This window comes from Oryctolagus cuniculus, chromosome 10, assembly GCF_964237555.1.
Source record: "Oryctolagus cuniculus chromosome 10, mOryCun1.1, whole genome shotgun sequence".
Classification (NCBI taxonomy): domain Eukaryota; kingdom Metazoa; phylum Chordata; class Mammalia; order Lagomorpha; family Leporidae; genus Oryctolagus; species Oryctolagus cuniculus.
Genome location: NC_091441.1, coordinates 111,345,504 through 111,368,714, shown reverse-complemented (window position 1 = coordinate 111,368,714; position 23,211 = coordinate 111,345,504). Strand labels below are relative to the sequence as shown.

Sequence of the window (23,211 nt, the reverse complement as noted above, 5' to 3'; positions counted from 1 at the left end):
AGCACCCTAGTGTCTGGCCTGGCCGGGGAGCCACGGAATTCCCTGGGCCCTAGGGGTCGGTGTGTCTACCCGGTTTCTGAGTCTGCGTCAGGCAGCAGGGCTGGGCGGAGCTGCTGACAGGTGTTCTGAAAGCCACAGGATCGAGGAAATTGGTTCAGCCTGCTGCTGCTTCCCGCACCCGGTGAAATCCCCAGGCGCCCTCCTAACTCAGCCGTCTCAGACGTCCGAAGCACAAGGCTGAGTGCTCGGGACTCGGCAGCTGCTGCAAGGTGTCCGGCGCATAACAGATCTTCCCAGGCAGACGAATCAATTAATTCACAGGCTTTTATTGGGGTTCCGCTCCCGGGCGAGGTTCCACGGCCCCAACAGAGCAACAGAGCAGGGGCCGGGGAAGTCGCGTGTCAGAGGCTGGGAGGGCTCCTTTTATAGATTCAGGGCATGGGGGTTAAAGGTTAAGGCGGGTCTGATCCTCACTGGTTGACCTTTAGGCACCTGCAGGGACCCTGACAAGGACTTTTCTTCCCCAGAAATACAGGTAGGGACTCTCCATTCTGGGAAGTGTAGGCCTTCCCTCCATGCGGATCCCAAAGCTACCATCCTGACATTTTGATGATAGGAAAGGGGGCGACGATGAGTCTCTCTGGCTGCTTCCTGCTGACTGGGGACATCGTCTACAGGGGCCCGCTGTGGGTATCTTGGGGCTCCGCAGGGACAGGCATGTATGGATGGAGAAGCACCTGGTTGACTGCCTGGTTTCTGAAGGCCTTGGTTCATTCCATTATCACCTGCTGTAAACACTTAAACAGACACTGTAGTATACAAGTCAGGGTGAGAATAGCAACCAATGATCCTAAGAGTGGCATTAACCAGGTAATGAAAGGATTTCATAGAGAGGAAATGAGGGGGTCTCTGGACCCTTGTGAGGATTGTTTGATTGACGTGGTTTAAATCTGATCCCAGCCAAGACTGGGAGAAAGGCCACTCAACTTGTGCAGGTAGTGGGGTTTGTCTGTAGAGAAATTCTGAATAATCATACAAATTAAATGGAGGAGAGGACCGCCAGTACACACAGGTTGGGAGCAGAGCCTTGATGTTAGAGTAGAGGTTATGATTATAAAGGAACGAGACCCAAGCGGGCTAGACAGGGTCTAGAACAAAGGACAGAGTCATTATTAGAGGACCCAAGCAAGGTGCTGTCTAAGCCACCACTAAGTTTGCTGATTGAGAGGCAAATAGAACCTGACAGAAGGGGCTTGATAATAATCTGGTGGGCTTTAGGCCTTGTAAGTTAAGAGGTCCAGACCTGTCTCTTGATAGGGTACATCCTAAGGGAGGTGTGAACCTCCTTGGGGAAGGCACCCTGTTGACTTCCATTACCTGGCTGGCCTGGGAGGAGAGCTGGCCAGGTGAAGGCAGGTGGCAACTCCAGCAGGAAATTTACAGCTCTGCTTGCAGTGTTGCTGACCCTACTTGGCCTTCTTCTCTCAGCAGCGGTGGTCACCTCGGAAGCTGGGCTGAGTGAAGGGCTTTTCAGCTTGGAGCCAGCAAGGTCTGTGGCTCTGACCTGAAGTCTTTTGACTCCAGGGCAGTTCCATTTCCAGTGATCCAACTCTTGGCTGGCCGAGCTGCCAGGGCTCTTCACAAGCTGACTACTTCTGAAGCCCAGGCTTACCACACTGAAAGCCACTGCAGTAGACTGGCCTGTTGGGTCTCCTTGAGGGCAGATCACTGTGCAGAACAGCCATTAATAGGCTGCCACCTATCTTTCCATTTCTGATGCCCAGCTTTCTCTTTCTCCTGATTTTTGTTAAAGCAGACCAGAGGATGCAAGTCAAGGGGGTGCTCAAGTCCCATCTCTAATCTAAAAATCAAATTGTGCACCTTGGAGAGTCCTTCAGAATAGAATTAGTTTTCTACCTAGAAGAGAATAGAGACAAGAGAGAACACTTTGGACTTAGAATACAGAAATGGGGGTGCCAGTCCCATATCACTTACTGACAATAGTGATATCAAATGAAAACTTAGAAAGCAGTTTCAATCATTAGATAATATAGCAGTTTCAATTAAACTTTAACTGTTTTTTAATTTACCAATTGATTCAAATTACTTTCTGCTCTTAGTAACCTCAGCTAACCATACTTTCTCTCAGTTGGTACCTGTAATACATTATTGGCTTCATCTGTTTACAGTGCCATCCCAAAATACTGAATACAATAGATGTGGCTGGAAAAAGTCCATCGGAACCTGTAAGAGGACAGCTAAGCACAGAACCAACAACGCTTTAGTTTTATGAGCAGCAAATCTGATATATAAAACTGTGACGACAAAAGACTTTCAGTTGCCACGTTTAAAATTACGAACTCATTATAAACTCAGCAAGTGGCATTTGCTTACTTCACATAGCATTTTTGAAAGCACCTGTAAGATTTTACAGACCATTTAACTCTTTAGGCCTCTGTGGCTTTCTCATTAATATCCAAGATTTCTTTTGTAGCCTGTTGTGATTTCCACACACCTTCTTCAACTTACTTGAAACATTCCATCATTTCCATTCCAGTCTAGAGTAAACTAGCCATCAGGATGAAGTCAATCTTACAAACTTTGTCCTTCCTTAATTCAAAATAACTCTTTCCTTTTAACCTTCCTTACCAAATGCACATTTCTATAACATTTTTAACACAAATTTAACATGCTGAGTATACAAAGTTTACAATAAATTAGCAGTTACACCTAAATGACTTAAGATGCTGATATTAAATATCGCTCTCTGAATTCAATTAAAATTAAAATTGCATTCATTTAAAACAAATACTAATTACCCATTGTTGTTTCATTGAGTACTGATTACCAGGAAACCTGTTAAAATAAATTGCAAAATAAGTTCAGCAAGTTACAAAGCGATATTTTCAAAGGTAGTGATCTTCCTAGATTCAAAGAAATTCCTTCAAACTCAGTGTCTTTTTACAGTTACAGTTGCCTTTATCCTAAGAACACCTTAGGCCCATGATGTCATTTTCAGTTGGCCACGTGGGGCTTAGGCACTTGACCTAAAACCCAGCAGACCAGAGGGGTGGAATGAAGAAGGGAAAAAAAGGGAGGAGGAGAGTGTAAAAGATAAGAGAGGAGAGGAGCTAGTGAGGAGAGAAGAGAGATGAGAGGAGAGAGCCAGCAGGAGAGAAGAGAAAGGAGACCAGAGGAGGAGGCTAGAGAGCCATGTGTTTAGGAACAGGTCCTTTTAAAACTTTGTCGGAGGGCAGTCAGGGAAGCAGGAGCAGTGAATCCCATTAGGATGGGGGTGGGGAGGAGCTTGAGACCGGTGGTTGGGCCATGTGGCTACCTGGCTTCCTGCAATGGTGGCGGGGAGAGGCAGGACATGGCAGGACATGGCGTGGGGCGGAAGAATGCACATATGGGGGCGGGAGGATCCTGGCTAGCTGTGGGATCCCCAGGAACTCAGGAGGGTCCAAAAAGGTGGAGGGTGGAGAGTTTGGCAGTAACACAGAAGAGGCGTCCTTAAGAGGTGGGGGCCCGATCTTGGCCAGCAAGACCTGGGCTGTGGAGCAGACAGAGGAAAGTAGAGGAGAAGAGGGTAGGACGGGAGCAGAGGTCAACAGCCTGGACATAAGGGACCTCTGACCATTTTCTCTCCCTGCGACAGAAAATCTCAAGGTCATTAGGCCATGCCTGGGTGGAGTAGAAGATTAGGCGTTTACGCCGTAGGTCCTGGGCTAGTCCCAGTTTCTTCAAGTTCTTTAGGAGGCAGGCCGGGGGGCATTTTGAATCCCACCTTCGGAATTAGCCAGATCCCATGGTCTCCCTGGTAGCCCGGATCTACTGAAATTTGGTCAAGGCGTCCCCTGTCCTGGACTTCAGCAGACAGATTAGAGTCAGTCCTCTACGGGGCCAAGCCAGTGGTGGGACATCTCCACAGCCACTGGGAGGCTAAACAGCGGAGAACAGAGCCCATGTGTGCACTATTTGGAGGTCTCTGTCCAGATGGAGAGCTAGCCAGAGATCGCAGAGACTGGGCCAACCCAAAGGAGGGAGGGAGAGCAAGGGAGGAGTTACTAACAGTTGGTTGAGCGTGCTCCGTCCGTAGTCAGCCTGGGGCACCAGACAGGTTCAAGGAGCGAGGGGGCCTCGAACCCAGAAAGGGGAGGCATGAACCCTCAGATCCCGGGTTTCGGTACCATCTGCAAGGTGTCCGGCACGTAACAAATCTTCCCAGGCAGACGAATCAATTAATTCACAGGCTTTTATTGGGATTCCGCTCCCGGGCGAGGTTCCCCGTCCCAACAGAGCAACAGAGCGGGGGCCAGGGAAGTCACGCGTCAGAGATTGGGAGGGCTCCTTTTATAGATTCAGGGCATGGGGGTTAAAGTTTGGGGCGGGTCTGTTCCTCATTGGTTGACCTTTAGGCACCCGCGGGGACCTTGACAAGGACTTTTCTTCCCCGGAAGTGCGGGTAGGAACTCTGCGTTCCCGGAAGTGTAGGCCTTCCCTCCTTGCGGATCCCAAAGCTACCACTTGCAGCCTGGCTCGTGAGCCGGGGTTCTCTTCCTCTGCCTTGGATCTCTGGCTGGGAGCGGTGCCATCGTGGGCCACCAGGACTGCCGGGGGAGGCGCTGAGGTTTTGTGTGAAGAAGCCGCATTTTCAGGTTCCTTTCCTTCAGGCACTGATGTGTCTTTGAGTCAGTAGACTTTTTCATTTCAGAAAATCATGAAGTTGACCATTGGAACTGTGTCCAGTTCCATAGCACCGAGTGCATGCAGGGTTGTGCAGCCCCCACTGCTGTTTGTTTCAGGAGATCTGACAGTCTGAGGTGGGCATCCCAGGCGGTACGTGCCCCTCAAGTCAGTTTCTGGATATGCTGTGAGGTAGGGGTCCAGCTTCCTTCTCCTGCATATGAACATGCAGTTTTCCCAGCATGAGCTGATGGAAACACTGTTCTTCCTGGGCCAGTGCTGGGGCACAGCAGATAAAGCTGACACCTGCGATGCTGGCATCCCATATGGGCGCTGGTTTGAGTCCTGGCTGCTCTGCTTCCAGTCATGCTACCTGCCAATGTGCCTGGCAAAGCAATGGAGGATGGACCAAGTGTTTGGGCCCCCTCCACCCACGTGGGAGACCCAAATGAAGCCCCTGGCTCTTGTCTTTGGCTGGGCCCAGTGCTGGCTGTTGTGGCCATCTGGAGAGTGAACCAGAAGATGGAGGATCTCTGTCTCCCCCTCTCTGTTATCTGTTACTCTTTTTTTTTTTTTTTTTTTTTTAAGAATTGACCTTAGTTCTTTTTATTTTTTTAATTTATTTTTTAAAGATTTATTTATTTGAAAGTCAGAGTTACACAGAGAGAGGAGAGGCACAGAGAGGTCTTCGATCCTATGGTTCACTCTCTAATTGGCCTCAATGGCTAGAGCTGTGCTGATCCAAAGCCAGAAGCAGGTAATCTTCTGCTTTCCCAGGTTATAGCAGAGAGCTGGATTGGAAGTGGAGCAGCTGGGTCTCAAACCAGCACCCATATGGGATGCTGGCGCTTCAGACCAGGGTGTTAACCCGCTGTGCCACAGCGCTGGCCCCTCTCTGTGTTACTCTTTCAAAGTATATAAATAAATCTTGGAAAAAAAAACACTGTGCTTTTCCCATTGAATGGTCTTGGTGTTCTTGTTAAAAATCAGTTGACCAGAGATGTGAGGGTTTGTTTTGTGCTCCCCATTCAGTTTGATTGGTTTGTCTTTAGAAACAGTGACACAGCCCTTTGATTACTATCGCTTTGCAGTAAGTCTAGAATTAGGAAGTGCAAGTCCTCCAATGTTATTTGTTTATTTTTAAAACTTTTTAAAGATGTATTTGAGAGGCAGAGTTACAGAGAGAGGGAGGGAAACAGATCTTCTATTCTCTGGTTCACTCCCCAGATGGCTGCAATGGCCATAGCTGGCACAGGCTGAAGCCAAGAGCCAGGAATTCCACCAGGGTCTCCCATGTGGGTGACAGGGGCCCAGGCACTTGGGTCATTTTCTGCTGCTTTCCCAGGTGCTTTAGCAGGGGCCTGGTCCTGAGTGGAGCACCTGGGACTCAAACCAGAATCCATATGGGATGCCAGTATCACAGGCAGTGACTTAACCCTCTGTCCACAGCGCTGGTCCTGTCATCAAGATCGTATTGGCTGCTACTCAGGGTCCCCTGATTTTCCATATGACTTTTAGGATGAGTTTTCCTATTTCTGCAAGAAATGCTGCTGGGATTTTCATAGGGATTGCCTAGAATCTGAAAGTTGTTTTGGGTGGAACAGACATTTTAAAAATGCTAAGCCTTCCAATATGTAAATATAAGACTGTCTTTGCATTTGTTTAGGTTGTCTTTAATTTCTTTGAACCATACTCTTGTTAGCTTCCACTGTACAAGTGTTTGGGCCCCTTAGTTATATGTATCCTTGAGTATTTTTTGATGATGCTGTTGCCAATGGAATTTTTCATAATTCAGTTTTGGATTGCTCATTGTTTGTGTATAGAAATGCCACTCATGTTTCTGTATATGTATTTTGCTTCTTTCAACTTTGCTGAATAGTTGATTATTTTCAGCAGTTTGCTGTTTGGTTGGTTCTTCACGGTGTCCTATATGTTAACGTGTCATCTATAAAGATATTTTTATCTTTTTCTTGCCTGCCTGTACTTTTTTCTTTTTTCTTTTACAGATAGAGTTAGACAGTGAGAGAGACAGACGGAGAGAAAGGTCTTTGTTCTGTTGGTTCACCCCCGAAATGGCCAGTACGGCTGGCGCTGTGCCGATCTGAAGCCAGGAGCTGGGTGCTTCCTCCTGGTCTCCCGTGCGGGTGCAAGGCCCAAGCACTTGGCCATCCTCCACTGCCTTCCTGGGCCACAGAGAGCTGGACTGGAGGAGGAGCAATTGGGACTAGAACCCGGCACCCATATGGGATGCAGGTGCCGCAGGTGGAGGATTAACCAAATGAGCCACAGCGCCGGCCCCACCTACCTGTACTTTCAAGAACTTGCAGGACTGTATGGAAAGCAGGCCTCTTTGTCTTGTTCCTGATCTTGGATGCACAGCCTTTTACTTTCATCATTTGGAGTTTTTATGTATGGCCTGTATCAAGCTGAGGAAGTCCCCTTCTGTGACTGGCATACTGAGTGGTGTTTTGTTGTATTGTTGTTGTTGTTGGTTTTTTGCTGTGAAAGGGTGTTGAATTTTGTTAAATGCGTTTTCTGCCGTGAGGCTACCATGTGACCCCACTTTGATTCTCATAGCCCATTCCCTGGATTGGTTTGTGTTGAGCCATCCTTGCATTCCAGAAAGCCCAGCCACAGAATTGGTGACTCAGTAGAATTTTGGTGCTCTCCAAGACACTGTGAATTACTGTCAGAGTTGGAGTACCTATGCTGCAGCAAGGAATGACAGGTGACAAGCTTCCCTGGCCTCCACAACTCTTTTTTTTCTTTTTTAATATTTATTTATTTGAAAGGCAGAGTTATAGAGTCAGAGGCATAGAGTGAGAGATCTTCTATCCAATGGTTCACTCCCCAAATGGCTACAATGGGTGGAACTGGGCCCATTCGATGCCAGGAGCTTCTTCTGGGTTCCCATGGGGATACAGGGGACCAAATTCTTGGGCCATATTGTGCTGCTTCCCCAGGCCATAGCAGAGAGCTAGGTGGTAAGCAGAGCAGCCAGGACTCTAACCGGTGCCCATATGGGATGCCAGCACCATAGGCGGTAGCTTTACCCAATATGCCACAGTGCCGGCCTTAGGTAACTCTTTTTTTTTTTTTTTTAAAGATTTATTTTTTATTTGAAAGTCAGGTAACAGAGAGGCAGAAGCAGAGAGAGAGGGGTCTTCAATTCGCTGGTTCACTCCCCAGATGGCTGCAACAGCCAAAACTGCGCCAGTCCGAAGCCAGGAGCCAGGAGTTTCCTCTGGGCACTGTAGGCGGCGGCTTTACCTGTTATGCCACAGCGCCGGCCTTCGTTGACTCTTGAAGTAGCCACGACGGGGAGATCTGGGCCAGGCTGAAGCCAGGAACTCTTGTCTTGGTCTCCCAAATGGGTGGCAGCAGCCCGAACACTTGGGCATCTTTTTGCTGCCTTACCAGGTACATGAGCAGGATGCAAAATTGGAAGTAGAGCAGCTTGGATTCCATTGGGTGCTCTGACATGGGATGCTAGCATCAGAAGTGGTAGCTTAAACTCCTGTGCCGGGACACTGGCCCCTTTCCAATTTTTATGTTTTTTTTTTTTTTTTTTTTTTTTTTTTTTTTTTTGAGAGAGAGACAGGTGTTCACTCCCTAAATTGCCACATACCACAATGCCAGACCCTCTTTTTCCAGTTTTTAAAAGGAAATCTAGAAAGCTGGTTTTTGTGTGATAGTTTCCCGTGTAAAAAACAGTGGTTGAGGGGCCAGTGCTGTGGCGTACCGGGTAAAGTCGCCATCTGCAATCCCAGTGTCTTATATGGGCACCAGTTCAAGTCCCAGTTGGTCTACTTCTGATCCAGCTCTCTGCTTATGATGGCCTGGGAAAGCAGTAGAAGATGGCCCAACAGCTTGTGCCCCTGCACCCGTGTGGGAGACCCTGAAGAAGCTCCTGACTCATGGCTTTGGATTGGTCCAGGAAGGGCAGTGCAACTCCGGCTGTTGCAGCCAACAGGGGAGTGAGCCAGGGGGTGGAAGACCTCTCTCTCTGCTTCTGCCTCTGCCTCTCTGTAACTCTGCCTTTCAAATAAATAATAAATCTTAAAAAAATAAAAACAAACAACAACAACAACAAAAAAAACAGTGGTTGCATGTAGGCAAAGTGGGTTCAGCAGTGTGTGTGCAGGGCTGCAGCTTGGTGGCAGTGGTAGGACGCTCAGAGTAACCACTGGTGATGTGTGTTCATCATTTTAAAGGCCAAACCTCCAGTGTCTTAGGAAGCAGCAATGGGCTTTCCATATTCAAAAGTCCAGTCCCTAAAATAGTTTTTATCAGCTAAACTCTGGCTGCCATCAGAATCAACTGGAGGGTTATTTTTTAAGATTTATTTATTTATTTGAAAGGTAGAGTTACAGAGAGGCAGAGAGAAAGATAGAGAGGTCTTCCATCTGCTGGTTCACTCCCCAGATGGCCGCTACAGCTGGCGCTGCGCTGATCCAAAGCCAGGAGCCAGGAGCTTCTTCCAGGTCTCCCACGTGGTTGCAGGGGCCGAAGGACTTAGGCCATCTTTTGCTGCTTTCCCAGGCCATATCAGAGAGCTGGATTGGAAGTGGAGCAGCTAGGATTCGAATCAGGGCCCATATGGGATGCTGGCACTGCAGGTGGTGGCTTTACCCACTATGCCACTGCACTGGCCCCCTGGACGGGTTTCAAAAGGCTATCTAGGCCCCACCACAGGTCTCTAAAGTCCAGTAAAGCAGCAGAGGCTCCCAGGTGACTGACACCCAGCCTGGCTTGGTAGACAAGACGTCTCCTGGCCAGTTGCAGGCAGCTGATGAACTCTCGATCAGTTTTCTTCTCTATAGAGGCTGTACCTCAGCAGGCTGATAAGAATTAAAATGAGTCATGAGAGGGGAACCCAGGGCACAGGAAAGAAAAGTTAGAGTGAGAATGACAGGGAGCGAACAGGTAGACAGGCTACAAGCTGCCTTGTGAACCCCCTGAAGTTCAGTGTTGAAGGCCCAGCCTCTATACCCCAGCACAGAACTGTCGTTGGAGATAGGGCCACTGAGTTTGTGATAAAGGTGAAGTGAGGTCTGTGGGTGTCCCCTAAAGTGACCAGTGTCCCGATGGGAGCTTGGGACAGACACAAGGGGAAGACATGAGGAGAGGCCTACGAAACAGCTCTGTTGATACCCACCCTGGCTCCCAAATTGTGAGAAAACAAATTTCTGCTGTTGAAGCACCATGCGGTCTAGTGTTTTTTACAGTAGTCCTGGCACAGGATCCAATCACAGGATGAGTCAATGAAAAAGTGGGATCTGGACGTGGTTTGGGACTTGGTCATGGTCAGTGTTAGGTTCAGGTTAATGACCATCAGAGTTACGGGGAAGGTAAGAGCCAGGGTCAAGATGGTGACAAGATCATTTAAGTGTTAGATGGGTTGAAGTGTGGATGGCAGCTTGTGTCCAAAGGATGATTACCAGCAGGGTTGAGGTACAGGTCAAGGTCAGATAGCAGCATCAGGACTACAGCAGCTATTTCAAGGTCAGGGAAACTGACATAGTCAAGGCAAAAATGTATTGCAGGGTAGAGGTCAGATTTAAAGTCAAGTTCAGAATGAAACCAACCGTAATCAGAATGAGTAAGGTTAGGGTCCGGGTCCGTTCAGAGTCAGTGGCAAGGAAAATCCGAAGTTCAGTGTCACTTCACTCTTGGGCCTTTAAAGGTAAGGGTGGCTCAAGGTCAAGCTTGAATCTTAATGTGCAACGTGGCAGAATGCTGGTCAGCACCACAGAGAAGACTAAGTCCAAAGTCACAAGGACAAGGCTGGGGTCAGGGTGAAGGTTATTTTAAGGCCGAAGCAGCTCAAGGGGCTGGCATTGTGGCACAGTGGGTTAAAGCCCTGGCCTGCAGTGCTAGCATCCCATATGGGCATCGGTTTGAGTCCTGACTGCTCTACTTCCTATTTGGCTCTTTTCTATGGCCTGGGAAAGCAGTAGAAGATGGCTCAAGTGCTTGGGCCTCTGCACCCATGTGGGAGACCAGGAAGAAGCTCCTGACTCCTGGCTTCGGATCAGCTCAGCTCCAGCTGTTGTGGCCAATTGGGGAGTGAACCAGCGGATGGACAACCTCTCTCTGTCTCTCTGGCTCTACCTCTTTCTGTAACTCTCAAATAAAATATATCTTTGAAAAACAAAATAACAAAGCAGCTCAAAAATAGGACTGTCATCTTATGACAGGATGACTAACAAGGTCAGGTTCAAGATCAAGAATACCATTGTAATCCATAAGTCGTACTTTGGAAATTTATATTCATTAAATAAAAGTTAAAAAAAAAAAAAAGATCAAGAATAAACTTAGGGTCTGACACAGCCAGGATAATGCTCAGGCTGTTTCAAATTCGAGGCCACGAAAAACATCAGGGTGTTGGGTTCAGTACGGCAGTTCAGGTTAGTCCTGTCGTTTGGATGCAGTTTGGCCTCCAAGGGCTCCTGTGTTGCAGACTCGGTCCTTAATGTGGTGACGTTGGGAGGAAGAGGTGGACCTGGAGTAGCTGTAGCCTCGCAGGTCACTGAGGTTCTCGTGGGCCTCGGGTTCGTTCTTGCAGGAGGGTTAGGAAGAGAGTAAGCCTGGCCTGGCCTCTCCTTGCCCTGGCTTCTTACCTGGTCCTGTTCTCTCCCTCTAGCATGTGTACCTGCCAATGTGATGCCATCTGCCGGGATGTCCTCACCAGAGCCAAACCAGTGCTGACACCGTGCTCTTGAACCTCCAAAACGGTAAGCAGAGTGAAGCTCTGTTCTTGAGAAAGTCACCCAGTTTTCAGGTGTCTGGTTTTAGTAATGAAAAATGGACTAATACACTTTGTATGGCAAGTTAGAAAATGAGGGCAAAACATGGTCAGGGGAATGCTGAGGGTGAGGACAGGGGTGTCCTCATTAGGGCCAGGATCAATTTCCAAGGCAGAATAATGTCTGTTTCAGGATGTCAGGATTAAGGTCCAGGATCATGGTTAACTCTTGTTCAAGACACGGAGGTCAGATGCTCATGACTCAGGTCCACGTCAGGACATGTGTGGATGTCTCAGGTGAGGGCCAAGGAGTGAGAGAGAGTCAGTCAGTGTGAGAGGTTGCCAAGATGTTCAGAGTTAGGATAAGGGTCAACTTCAAGATGATCAAGTTCAAGGTGAAACTAAGCACTGGCTGTAGTCAGCATGCCGGCCTCAGGTCAGTCTCAAGGTAAAGATCGTTAGTTGGCATTTAGTTTTAAAGTGTGAACAGTAACGAGAGATGGAGATAGATCTTCCATCCATTGGTTCATTCCCCAAATGACTACAATGGCCAAGGCTGGCCAGGCCAAAGCCAGAATCAGGAGCTTCTTCCAGGTCTCCCATATGGGAGGGGCCCAAGCACTTGGGTCATCTTCTACTGCTTTCCCAGGCCATTAGTGGGGAGCTGGATCAGAAGTGGAGCAGCTGGGATATGAATTGGCACCCATATGAAGTGGCAGCATCCTAGGTGGCAGCTTTATTGGGTACACACAATGCTGACCTGTGATGCTTAGTTTCAAATTCATGTCAAAGTCAAAATTGGAGAAATTCATGATTAGAAAGACAATCACAGGGTTAGAACTTGAATCATTTAGAATTTAAAAAAAAATATTTATTTATTTGAAAGAGTTACAGAGGCAGAGAGAGAGAGAGAGAGAGAGAAGTCTTCCATCAGCTGGTTCACTCCTCAGTTGGCTGCAACAGCCATAGCTGCGCGGCTCCGAAGCCAGGAGCCCGGAGCTTCTTCTGGGTCTCCCCCGTGGGTGCAGGGGCCCAAGGACTTGGGCCATCTTCTGCTGCTTTCCCAGGCCATAGCAGAGAGCTGGATCAGAAGAGGAGCAACTGGTATTAGAATTGGCACCCATATAGGATGCTGGCGCTTCAGGCCAGGGTGTTAACCCACTGCACCACAGCACTGGCCCCGAATCATTTAGAATTAAAGTCAATTTTGTTAAAAAATTTTTTCCTTAAATTATTTATTTAAAAGGCAGAGTTAGAGGGAGAGACAGAGATCTTCTGTCATCTGTGTCACACCCCAAATGGCCAGGACCCAGGAGATTCTTCTGTGTCTCCCATGTGGGTGGCAGGGCCCAAGCACTTGGGCTGTCCTCTGCAGAGAGCTGGATAGGATGTGGAGCAGCCTAGACTTGAACCGGTGCCAGATGGAAGATGGCCCAAGTCCTTGGGCCCCTGTACCTGCATGGGAGACCTGGAAGAAGCTCCTGCCTCTTGGCTTCCAATTGTTCAGCTCTGGCCGTTGCAGTCATCTAGGGAGTGAACCAGCAGATGGAAGACCTCTCTCTCTCTGTCTCTGCCTTTCTGTAACTCTGCCTTAAAAATAAAATAAATCTTTTTTAAAAAAGTGTAAGTTAACTTAAAATTTAGGAGACATGGTCAGAGTCATGCTGAAATTCAATTTTTTTTTTTCTTGACAGGCAGAGTGGACAGTGAGAGAGAGAGACAGAGAAAGGTCTTCCTTTGCCATTAGTTCACCCTCCAATGGCCACCGCGCCTGGCGCGCTGTGGCCGGCGCACCGCGCTGATCCGAAGCCAGGAGCCAGGTACTTCTCCTGGTCTCCCATGGGGTGCAGGGCCCAAGCACTTGGGCCATCCTCCACTGCACTCCCGGGCCACAGCAGAGAGCTGGCCTGGAAGAGGGGCAACTGGGACAGAATCTGGTGCCCCGACCAGGACTAGAACCTGGTGTGCTGGCGCCGCTAGGCAGAGGATTAGCCTAGTGAGCCGCGGCGCCGGCTGAGATTTAATTTCAGGGTCAAAGTTGTTAGATGAGGTGGAAGATCATGGTGTAGATGAAGTTTTTTTTTTTTTTTTTTTAAACATGCTTAATGTTTATTTTCATCTGCTTGAAATGAAGAGCAATGGAGACATAGAGAGAGTGGGGGGTAGGGAAGAGAACGACACCTGCAGTTACCAGGGCTGGGTCAGGCTGAAGGCAGAAGGCACACCCCATCTGGGTTTCATGTGGGCGGCAAGGACCTAAGCACTTGAGTCATCGCTGCCTCCTAGGAGGCATTAGCAGGAAGCTGCACTGGGGGGCAGAGTTGCTGGGACCAGTATGGGATGCAGGTGTCCCAAGCAACTTAACCCACTGTACCACAGTGCACACCCCTCCCTCCAGAAAAATTGACAACACACACCGCCACCCTCCAAAAGGTTTTGTGTTTTTTTTTTTTTTTTTTTTTTTTTTTTTTTTTTTTTTTTTTTTTTCCCATTTTATTTGAAAGGCAGACAGAGAAAGATCTTCTATTTGCTGGTTCACTCGCCCAGTGCCCCCAGCAGCCAGGGCTGGGTCAGTGCAAAGCCAGGAGCCTGGAACTCAGTCGAGGTGTTCCCCATGAATGGCAGGGACCCGAGTACTGGAGCCATCCATCATTTGCTGCCTGCCAGGATGTCCATTAACAGAAAGCTGGATTGGAAGCAGAAGAGCCAGGACTTGAAGTGGATACTCTGAAATGCGTGTGAGCATCCCACGTGGTGGCTCTAACCCCTGTACCAAATGCCTGCCCCGTATGAAGTTCCAAGTCAGGATTAAACAAGGACAGGTTCAGGAGGGTGACCAAAAGGAGTTTCAAGGTTAATGTGATGTCCATGAAGATTTCCAGAGTTGTGATGGAGAGCTGGTTCAGTATCAAGGTCAGGTTCATGTTAAGGTAAGAGTCAGGGTGAAGCCATGGTCTTGGAGTGTGTGTGGTAGAGCATCAGGGTCTAGATCAGAATCAGTGACTCAGAGTGAACATAAATGCCCCCTGGCCAGTGCCGCGGCTCACTAGGCTAATCCTCCGCCTGCGGCACCGGCACCCCAGGTTCTAGTCCCGGTCTTGGCGCCGGATTCTGTCCCAGTTGCCCCTCTTCCAGTCCAGCTCTCTGCTGTGGCCCGGAAGTGCAGTGGAGGATGGCCCAGGTCCTTGGGCCCTGCACCCCATGGGAGACCAGGAGAAGCACCTGGCTTCTGGCTTCAGATCAGCGCGGTGCGCTGGCTGCAGTGGCCATTGGGGGATGAACCAATGGTAAAGGAAGACCTTTCTCTCTGTCTCTCTCTCTCACTGTCCACTGCCTGTAAACAAAAACAAAACAAAAACAAAACAAAACAAAACAAAACAAAAAAACATAAATGCCCCCACAGACATGGGCCTCAAAACAAGCTTACAGAGTTAGAGCCAGTTAGGATGAGACTAAGCGTTAGTACGGAAAAGAACTCGTACTAAATGCATGCGGGCTCCCCTGCTGCCATCTGACACTGGTAACCCCGCACGGCATGGTGGTACAAAGCGGGAGGCGCGTGGCACGTTCTTGCTGCGAGATGCATGGTGGGATACGAGGCACATCCTGCTGCACAGCCCTAGACTGTCATCAAAGGTCACCTCTGAGAACTGGGTGCTGTTAAGTGACAGCAGCTTAAGCAGTGTGGCCTTAACGCGAAGAGGAATTAGAAGGAATCTGAGGAAGAGTTTAGATGAGAATCCCTCTTAGTACGACGACTTGGGTATTCCCAAATCCAACTACTCCTAGCTTCCAGGGGCAAAGCAAAGTGAGAGTAAGCCCGGCGGCACAGTGCACGCTGGGCAGAGGGCCTTTGCGTCACCCAGGAGGACCACGGAAACACATCTGGACTCCTGCTGCTACTTCCAAAAAGTAGCTTTACTGCCTCTCAGCAAACTGAGCTGAGAAGGATGCAGCCGCAGCTACGCAGACTTACCTCGGTTCACATCCTCGCTCTGAGGAAAAACACTCTCCAAAGAAGCTAAACCAGTCTTAGAGCTGTCAAAAGCAGGGCTCATTATCACGGCCGACTTAACTTCCAAGTCATGATAAAAGTCCCATTCAAGGTCATTTCAACAGGAATCATGTTAGGATGATGGGGGTGAAGATCAGGGATGAGGCAAGTTTAAGGTTAAGGTTAAGACCAGAGTCAAACACGGTAATGATTGAGATCAGGGTCACTTAGAAGGTTTTGTTCAAGGTCACTTCTAAGTTAAGGCAGGTCCTTTTTAAAGTGATCATCAGTGTTAGGATGAGGGTAGACATCAGAAGTCCAGTCCATTTTAATGTCTCATTCTAAGTCAGGACCAGAGGAACGGTACCCTGATTCATGGCTGTGGGCATCACTGGGCCCTAAGCTGGAGGGGACTCTGCTCCCCTGGAGACCAGTAACAGCCGGTGCAGTCCAGCGTGAAACTTGGCCCTGGAGAGCACTGAGGCAGTGCATGGCAGCCAGCCTGCAGCTGTGCAGCTGTAGGTGTGCGTGGTCGCCTGTGGGGCAATGCTCACACGTGAGGTGTGCACCGTGAGGCATGAGCAAAGGCACTGAGGCACCTGAGGGAGGTGGAAATGGAGACAGACACAGCAGAGGAGAACCCAGGGTCTGAGGCAGTGAGGCACTTCTGCAAAGCCTCTGAGGTGGCTTACATGTGTCAGAACACAGGGCTTTGCCGCTGAAAAACACAGAAATATGTGGTATCTAAGTGTTGGTAACCAACTCAAGGAAAAGACACGCAGGGGCGAGTGGTGCAGCACTTGATGCCCGTGCCCTGTGTCAGCGCCCCTGTGGGTGTCTGGGTCTGCTCAGTGTGCATGCTGGGGGGCAGCAGGTGTTGGCCCAACCTCTGGGTCCCGGTACCCACGTGGAAGATCAGGACTGGGTTACTGGCTCTGAGCTCTGGGCCTGGGCCTGGGCCTGGGCCTGGCTGGCTGTTGTTGCCTTGAGAAGTCTGCTTTTTAAATAATGAAAACAGACACCACAGGGCTATGGTTGTAGCTACACCTGCAGGCTGTGCCTGCCTGTGGGTCAGCAGCAGTTCGCTGCTGCTCCATTCAGGGTTCCCACATCTCACTGCTAACACTGAACTAGGGACAGGTGTCAGGACTGGCCGCCTCAGGGCAGCCTGTGTGTCCCGCAGCACCCCAGTGCCTGGGAAAGCACTTGCTCTGTGAGCCAAGGCTCTGGCAGAAAGAAGGCAGAGGCAGATGGTCTTGTTCTGGTTAAATTTTATTGGCATCACGTTCATCTCTTTACAGAAGAACTCAGCCCACACCCTAGAATGTAGACCTTTGGAAAAGGGGGAAGTGCTCCGTTAAGCAAGCTACAACGCAGGGCAGGTCCTAGGAGGGGGACAGAACTGTCAGGTTCCAACCAAAGAAACAGGTGCATTAATGATGGGCAGTTGTACGGTGATGGGGAGGAGAGGAGAGGCATAAGAGGTCTGCTAACCTAAGGACACCACAACCCTGAAAGGAGCGCCTTCTAGAACAAAGGTAGAATCACCAGGACAGACGTTAGGGTTTCCCTTCCCTCCTGCAGCAGGATGCTTATATAACAGGGGCGTTGTAAAGGGTGGAGCAAGAAAGGAAACGAGAAAAAAGGGAAAATGAAAACTCCAATTTTTGCAGTAACAGCTGTTTATCCATTGCACACACCACTGTATTAGGCAAATCAACCTTTCAGAAAATTTAGACACAGAAGGGATCGAGACAGTTTCCCCCGGAGAGACGAAGAGCATTCTGGCTCTCCAGTCCTTGATAAAGGCGCCATCATTCGTGCATCTACTGTACAGAACACTGCCACGATTGGATGTCCAAGTCCCGAGGTGCTGACACTCTGTAATCCAGACAGGGTTCAACCCTCCATCTCACACACCTGCATTACAGGACTTAACACATAATCCAAGAATTTCTTACACTAATTTATACATTTTTAATTGGTTGCATATATTAACATGTACTATAAGATTTTTTTCTAAGAAGCATTACATAATAAATGGATACTGTAAAAAGATCTGATTAGTTAAAAGTAACAAGCATTAACAGATACATACAAAACTCAGCCTGATGAGACTGGGTGTGAGCCTGTAACGAAGCGCGGGGCACCAGCCTTCCCAAGGGGCAGCCTTCAAGGAGGGGGCGGGGTATAGGGTAAAAAGACCACAAGACCGTTAAAAAAATCAGATAACTAATTGGACAGATTAACTGTAAACAGTTCTCTCTCTCCAGTGGACACAAAGAATAAGCTTCCAATGCTGACTCCACGTGAGAACACGCTGTGCGGCCGGCCTGTCCTGCAGCCACACACGAGGGCTCATGTGGTGGGCGGGCAGGCCCCTAGGAGCTGCCCCAGGCATGGGCTGGAGTTTGCCTGCTCGCATCAGATCTGTGTGTGAGAGAGAGAGATGTGTTGGGCGTGGCTGTCTGGAGGGTTTCTTTTGGCAGCTGGAGGTGGGAGATGACCTGTTGGTTCAGGAGAGGAGAGGGGCTTGTGTCTGAAGGCCTAAGTGTGTTCTTGCTGTGAAGACTCTGTGCTCTGCTCTCGCTGCCTCTTCAGCAGCTGCAGCTTTCTGCGGAGGTCTTGGCCCGGTCGTTCTTGTCCAGTTTGATGGGTTCCGGAAATTCATTGTACAGTTCCACCTCCGTTTCCTGGGCAGAGAGAGAGGGGAAGGGGTTGATTACTTAAGACCCTTTCTATGCAGGAGTCTGCCCAGGGAGGGGAGGAGGGGGCACTCAGGGCGGCTGCCAAATGAGTGTGAAGAGGGAGACTGGGGCGGGAGCAGCACCACCGGCACAGGGCGCGCAGGCTGCCTGGGGTCACACGGTGCTTCCCGTATGGTCTGCAGAGTGTCTAACTCGCCAGGCAACCCTGGTGGATGTGCTGAGGCTGGGCGCTGGCTGCTCCTTTTGCTCCCGGAACCCCTCTGCACCTTGCCTTCCTGCACTCGGCTGTCAGACGGATGCCCGGTGGCTAGCATTGCCTTTTCTTACAAAGGCGTAACCGACGTGGGTGTCCTGAACGCCGCCGGCTGAGCGGCACGGCCGCGTGTTGGGTGGACCACGGCGCCGCGGCAGAGCTCTCGCTGAGTGAGCAGGTTTCCACGGAGGAGCAGCTTGCTACTCTGGGGTGCAGAGAATGCGCCCCGTCAACACCACGCACCAGTGTGAGTGGAGGTAGAGCTGGGCCGTGTCTATTCACGGCAGATTCTCTAGAAGCACAGTAGCCATGGCAGTAGCAAGCCTCTAGGAACAGTTTTAAACTCCCACGCCCAGAGCTGTGCAGTTCCCTGGCTGCGCGTGTATTTGCGAAGCTGGCAGCCATCACACATCAGTACTCCTCAGTGGTCACTCCCAGTGCACCACCTACCTCGAGTCTCATAGCTTTACCTACTCTAGACATTTCACTTAAAAATGTTTTTAGAAACAATTAAAAAGAGTTGGGGCTGGCATCCCATAGGGACACCAATTGGGAGTCCCGGCTGCTGCTCTTCCTCTGCTGTGGCCTGGGAAAGCAGTGCAAGATGTCCCACGTGCTTGGTCCCTGCACCCACGTGGAGACCCAGAAGGTCCTGGCTTCGTTGTGGCCATCTGGGGAGTGAACCAGCAGATCGAAGACCTTTGTCTCTCCCTCTCAATGTCTAAAACTCTGCTCTTTCACTTCTCAGGCAGCCGAAACGGCTGGGGCTGGGCCAGGTCACAGCTAGGAGTTTTATCTAGGTCTCCCATGTGGGTGGTGCAGGGGCCCAAGTGCTTGGTGGTCCATTTTCCACTGCTCTTACCAGTTAGGCCCCAATGCTGGACTGTGATTTAAATTTTTAGTTATTTGGCAGGAAAAAAAATTGAGGCAGAGACAGATCCTATCTTCTGGTTTACCCCCACATGTTAGGATCACAGCGGGAGTGCACTCCAGATCTCCCACATGGGGGCAGGAACCCAGTTACGTGAGCCCTCACCACTTCCCACTGGCGGCAAAAAACCGTAGTAGTCAGGTCCAGAGCTGGCTTTTGAGCCCAGTAACTCCCACACACCACCCAGGTGAAGGGCCTAACCTGGAAAACCTCTGAAGTGTTATTTCTCATGAAGCAGAATCCTGCGAGACAGGCTGCTCACTTCCCTGAGCACGCACGCTACAGCAGGTGCTGGGCTGAACCCCATGGCAGGGGTTGGGGAACCCAGTTTTTTGTTTACTCATCAGCTGATGGACTTACACACAGTGACAACCACATGTCCTAGTCACCCAGTACCGCAGAAGAGCCAAACACTGAAAATCTTACTGTAGGCTATGAAACAAGACCTATAAGCTGTGAAGAAGAAATGTTTGTGTCTCCAGTTCTTACGTCCAGGGAACGCGCACAGCGAGGCTCAGCGTCCTCGCCACGAAGAGGGCTCTCAGGAAAACCCGACTCTGCCAGCACTGTCAGCCTGGATTCCAAAACCGAGCCAACAGCATGTGTGCGTCCCAGCCCTGCGCAGGGACCCTGGCACAGAGCCTGAGCGCACCAGTACAAGAGCCGAGACACAATTCCAGTCCAGCTCGCAACAGGGTTTTATTTGGGGATGAATATAAAGGAGAATGAAACGACTACTTTAAATGGAAAACCAGAAACAAGAGTGAGTGAGGGACAGTCTGTCTTCGGCACTACAGAGGCGGCCCGGGCCGGCACAGGAGACCAGAAATAGATCCCAACATCCACAAACACTGAGGACAGCAAAGGTCACGTTGTGATCCGTTTATGTAACAAGGGACTATTAATATCTGAAACAACCAGTTCTCTACCTCCGAGAAGAAAGCCGAGTCCCTTACTTCCTGTCCTAGGCAACGTGTAACCTCCAGGAAACCTAAGACGTTTAACACGACGTACCTGCCTGGAGACTCCCTCGATTCTTCACAATCAGCTGGCTTGTAATTATTTATCCTTATTTCACTGTTAATATGCCAGGAACGCACAAGAATGGCCGGGTGTCCAGCCAGGTGCTATGTACTGGGCCTCGGCACCACCCAGGTGACTGCTGGCATTGGACAGGGATGCCTGCTGGTAGAGATAGGGACTCGCAGGCAGAAATCAAGGAATCATAAGGTGACAGGGACACAGTCACCAAAACCAAAAACTGACAGTAACGCCGGGGAACAGGTGGAGAAATTTCTTAGCACACATTAGGATTCTCATGCGATTACATGAACATTACAGAAAATGCAAGTTATTAAGCGAGGTGTGGGGTGTGGGGTGCCCTGATCTTCATTACTGCAGAGCCTGCTGCGCATCTGGGGGAGTGCAGCCCTCAGGGATGCCAAGATTCTCCCAGGAAGGACAATCTCCCTACCCACACAGCTGGTGGTGTGGCACAGTGGGTTAAGTCGCCACTTGGAATTCCGGCATCTGGGACAGCAGCCAAGGATGGACTGAGTGTGTGGGCCCCTGCACCAGTGTGGCAGACCCAGAGCCGTTCCAGGCTCTTGGCTCACCCCAGCCATGGCAACCATTTGGGGACTACCTTTCAAAAAAACTTTTTTTAAAAAAAGTTACCCAACAGCTATGAATAAAGTTTTTCCGCCTTTTCTTTCTTAGGTGCCTGTTTCCAGGCAGAAAAGTTACTTATTGACAGCTAGTCACTCTGAGCCCCGGGAGTCCACCTCATTTAACCTTCGCAGTCACCTGGTCAAGCAGCTGTCATTTTACAGGTAAGGTGACGGAGGCTCAGATGGGCGGCAGAGTGAACTAAAGTTTATCTCCTCAAAAACAAGCAGCAGGGGCTGGTGCCAGGGTGCAGCGGGTTAAAGCCCCAGCCTATGGGTGCCGGTTCGAGTCCCCATTCCTCCACTTCCGATGCAGCTCCCTGGTAACGTGTCTTGGAAAACATTGGAAGATGGCCCAGGAAGAAGCTCCAGGCTTCGGATCAGCTCAGCTCTGGCCTTTGTTTGCAGCCATTTGGGAGTGAACCAGCAGAGAGAAGACCTCTTTCTCTTGTCTCTACCTCTCTTCAAATAAATAAAATCTTTAGCAGCCCAATCAGGAGCCTCCTAGCAAGATGGCGTCAGACTAAGGCTTCACTGCCCTTTCATTTCTAGAAGCTTAAGTAGAACCTTCCCAGATAAACACAGAGGTTCTGCTGGCTACACAGGTGGAGGCCGGGCTGGGCTGGGCCCGGGGCACCCACCTGTTTAAGTGCATTCCGTGCAATCGTCTGGAAGGCCTGCTCCACGTTGATGGCCTCCTTGGCACTGGTTTCGAAGTAGGGAATGTTGTTTTTGCTGTAGCACCAGGCCTGTGCCCTCTTTGTGGCCACCTGGAATAGGAAGCATGGCATGTAACATTCTGCCTCCAACCTGCAGCCATTTTTCAAGGACTGAGTCAATGACTAAATCACTTAGGAAGGGGAGATCAATGGTCAGAACACACACTAGTTAGAACTAACAAACGTGCCTAACATCCAAGAGAGCCCTCCAAATTGGCCCCACCTTTAGCACTTACTTGTCTGTTTTCGAGGTCGATCTTATTTCCCAACACAACAAAGGGGAAGTTTTCCGGATCCCGGGGACTGGCCTGGATGAGAAACTCATCTCTCCAGCTATCAAGCGTTTTGAAGGTGTTGGGGGCGGTCACGTCGAATACCAGAACGCAGCAGTCTGCACCTCTGTAGAAGGCTACACCGAGAGACTGGAACCGTTCCTGTCCTGCTGTGTCCCAGATCTACAGAGACAAAACAGGCACTCCTTGGGAGATGCTGGGCAGAGCAGCAAACGCGCATGTCTGTGTTTTGCCAGATAATGGCCTGGACTATAGGGCTACCCGCAAAGACAAGTGACTTCTGAACCAGAGCACCCCCACAACTCCCACTGTGTGTCTGGGGGGGGGGGTCGTCACACTTGAGTGCAAACACTAGGGTGCTAGAAACATTTTGTCACGTGAACAGACAGGTAATTTTTTAAGAACTTACTTGAAAGAATTACAGATAGAGGAACGCATATATACACACACAGGCACACACACAGATCATCTATCCACTGGTTCACTCCCCTATTGGGCAGGGACAGGCTGCAGCCAGGAGCTTCACTGAGGTCTTCCCACAGGGGTGGCAGGGGCCCAAACACTTGAGCCATCTTCCACTGCTTTTCCCTGGCCATTCGGCAAGAGCTGGATTGAAGTGGAGTGACTGGGACATGTACTGGTACCCATATGGGATGCTGACATCACATTCACCTGCTATGCCACAATGTCAATTCCCATGGACAGAGATGTGAAATTCAAACTTAAGATTCACAGATTCCAGGAACCTTCAGGAGTTGATGGAAATAAAGGGAGGCGATTACTTGAAAGGTACATGTGTCATGTATGAAAAGCTCAGTATGTTTTATTTATATAGTGCAATTAAAAAAACAACTAGGGCTCAGCATTGTGGTCCAGATTAAGCCACTGCTTGTGATGATGGCACCCTGTATCAGAGCACCAGTTCAAGTCCCAGCTGCTCCACTTCTGATACAGTTCCCTGCTAATAATGCACGCGGGAAAACAACAGATGATGGCCTGGGTAACTACGGCCCTGCCACCTAAATGGGAGAACTGGATGTATTTGTTGGCTCGTGGCTTAGCCCTGCCTATTTTGGCCATCTGGGGAGTGAACCAGTAGATGAAAATTTCTGTCACTCTGCCTTTCAAATAAACCAGTAAGTGTTAAAACAACAACAGGGGCCGGTGCTGTGGCGCAGCAGGTAAAGCTACCACCTGCAGTGCCAGCATCAC

The 23,211-nt window shown here is 49.8% G+C and overlaps 1 protein-coding gene and 1 long non-coding RNA gene across 7 annotated transcripts in view; one reads left to right on the top strand and one right to left on the bottom strand.

Annotated features, from left to right (window-relative positions):
• Positions 1–23,211, top strand: part of LOC103349171 (uncharacterized) — a 75,444-nt gene that overhangs the window by 7,253 nt on the left and 44,980 nt on the right. For 3 of the 5 annotated variants that reach the window (XR_007921682.2, XR_007921680.2, XR_007921678.2), the window contains exons 2-3: positions 11,333–11,423; positions 21,040–21,152. This is a non-coding gene — a long non-coding RNA (uncharacterized lncRNA). Of the gene's footprint in view, positions 1–11,332; positions 11,424–21,039; positions 21,153–21,303; positions 21,481–23,211 lie in introns of those variants that run through there. The other 2 variants (XR_007921676.2, XR_011379638.1) reach the window with 1 other exon arrangement.
• The window catches only part of RAB7A (RAB7A, member RAS oncogene family), a 72,913-nt gene continuing 66,384 nt past the window's right edge, over positions 16,683–23,211 (bottom strand). Inside the window, exons 4-6 of one of the 2 annotated variants that reach the window (XM_008260198.4) lie at positions 21,943–22,161; positions 21,629–21,757; positions 16,683–18,121 (exon numbers count right to left, since the gene is read on the bottom strand). In XM_008260198.4, the coding sequence (XP_008258420.1) occupies positions 18,026–18,121; positions 21,629–21,757; positions 21,943–22,161 (444 nt within the window). In that variant the 3' untranslated portion in view covers positions 16,683–18,025. 2 annotated transcript variants of the gene reach the window in all.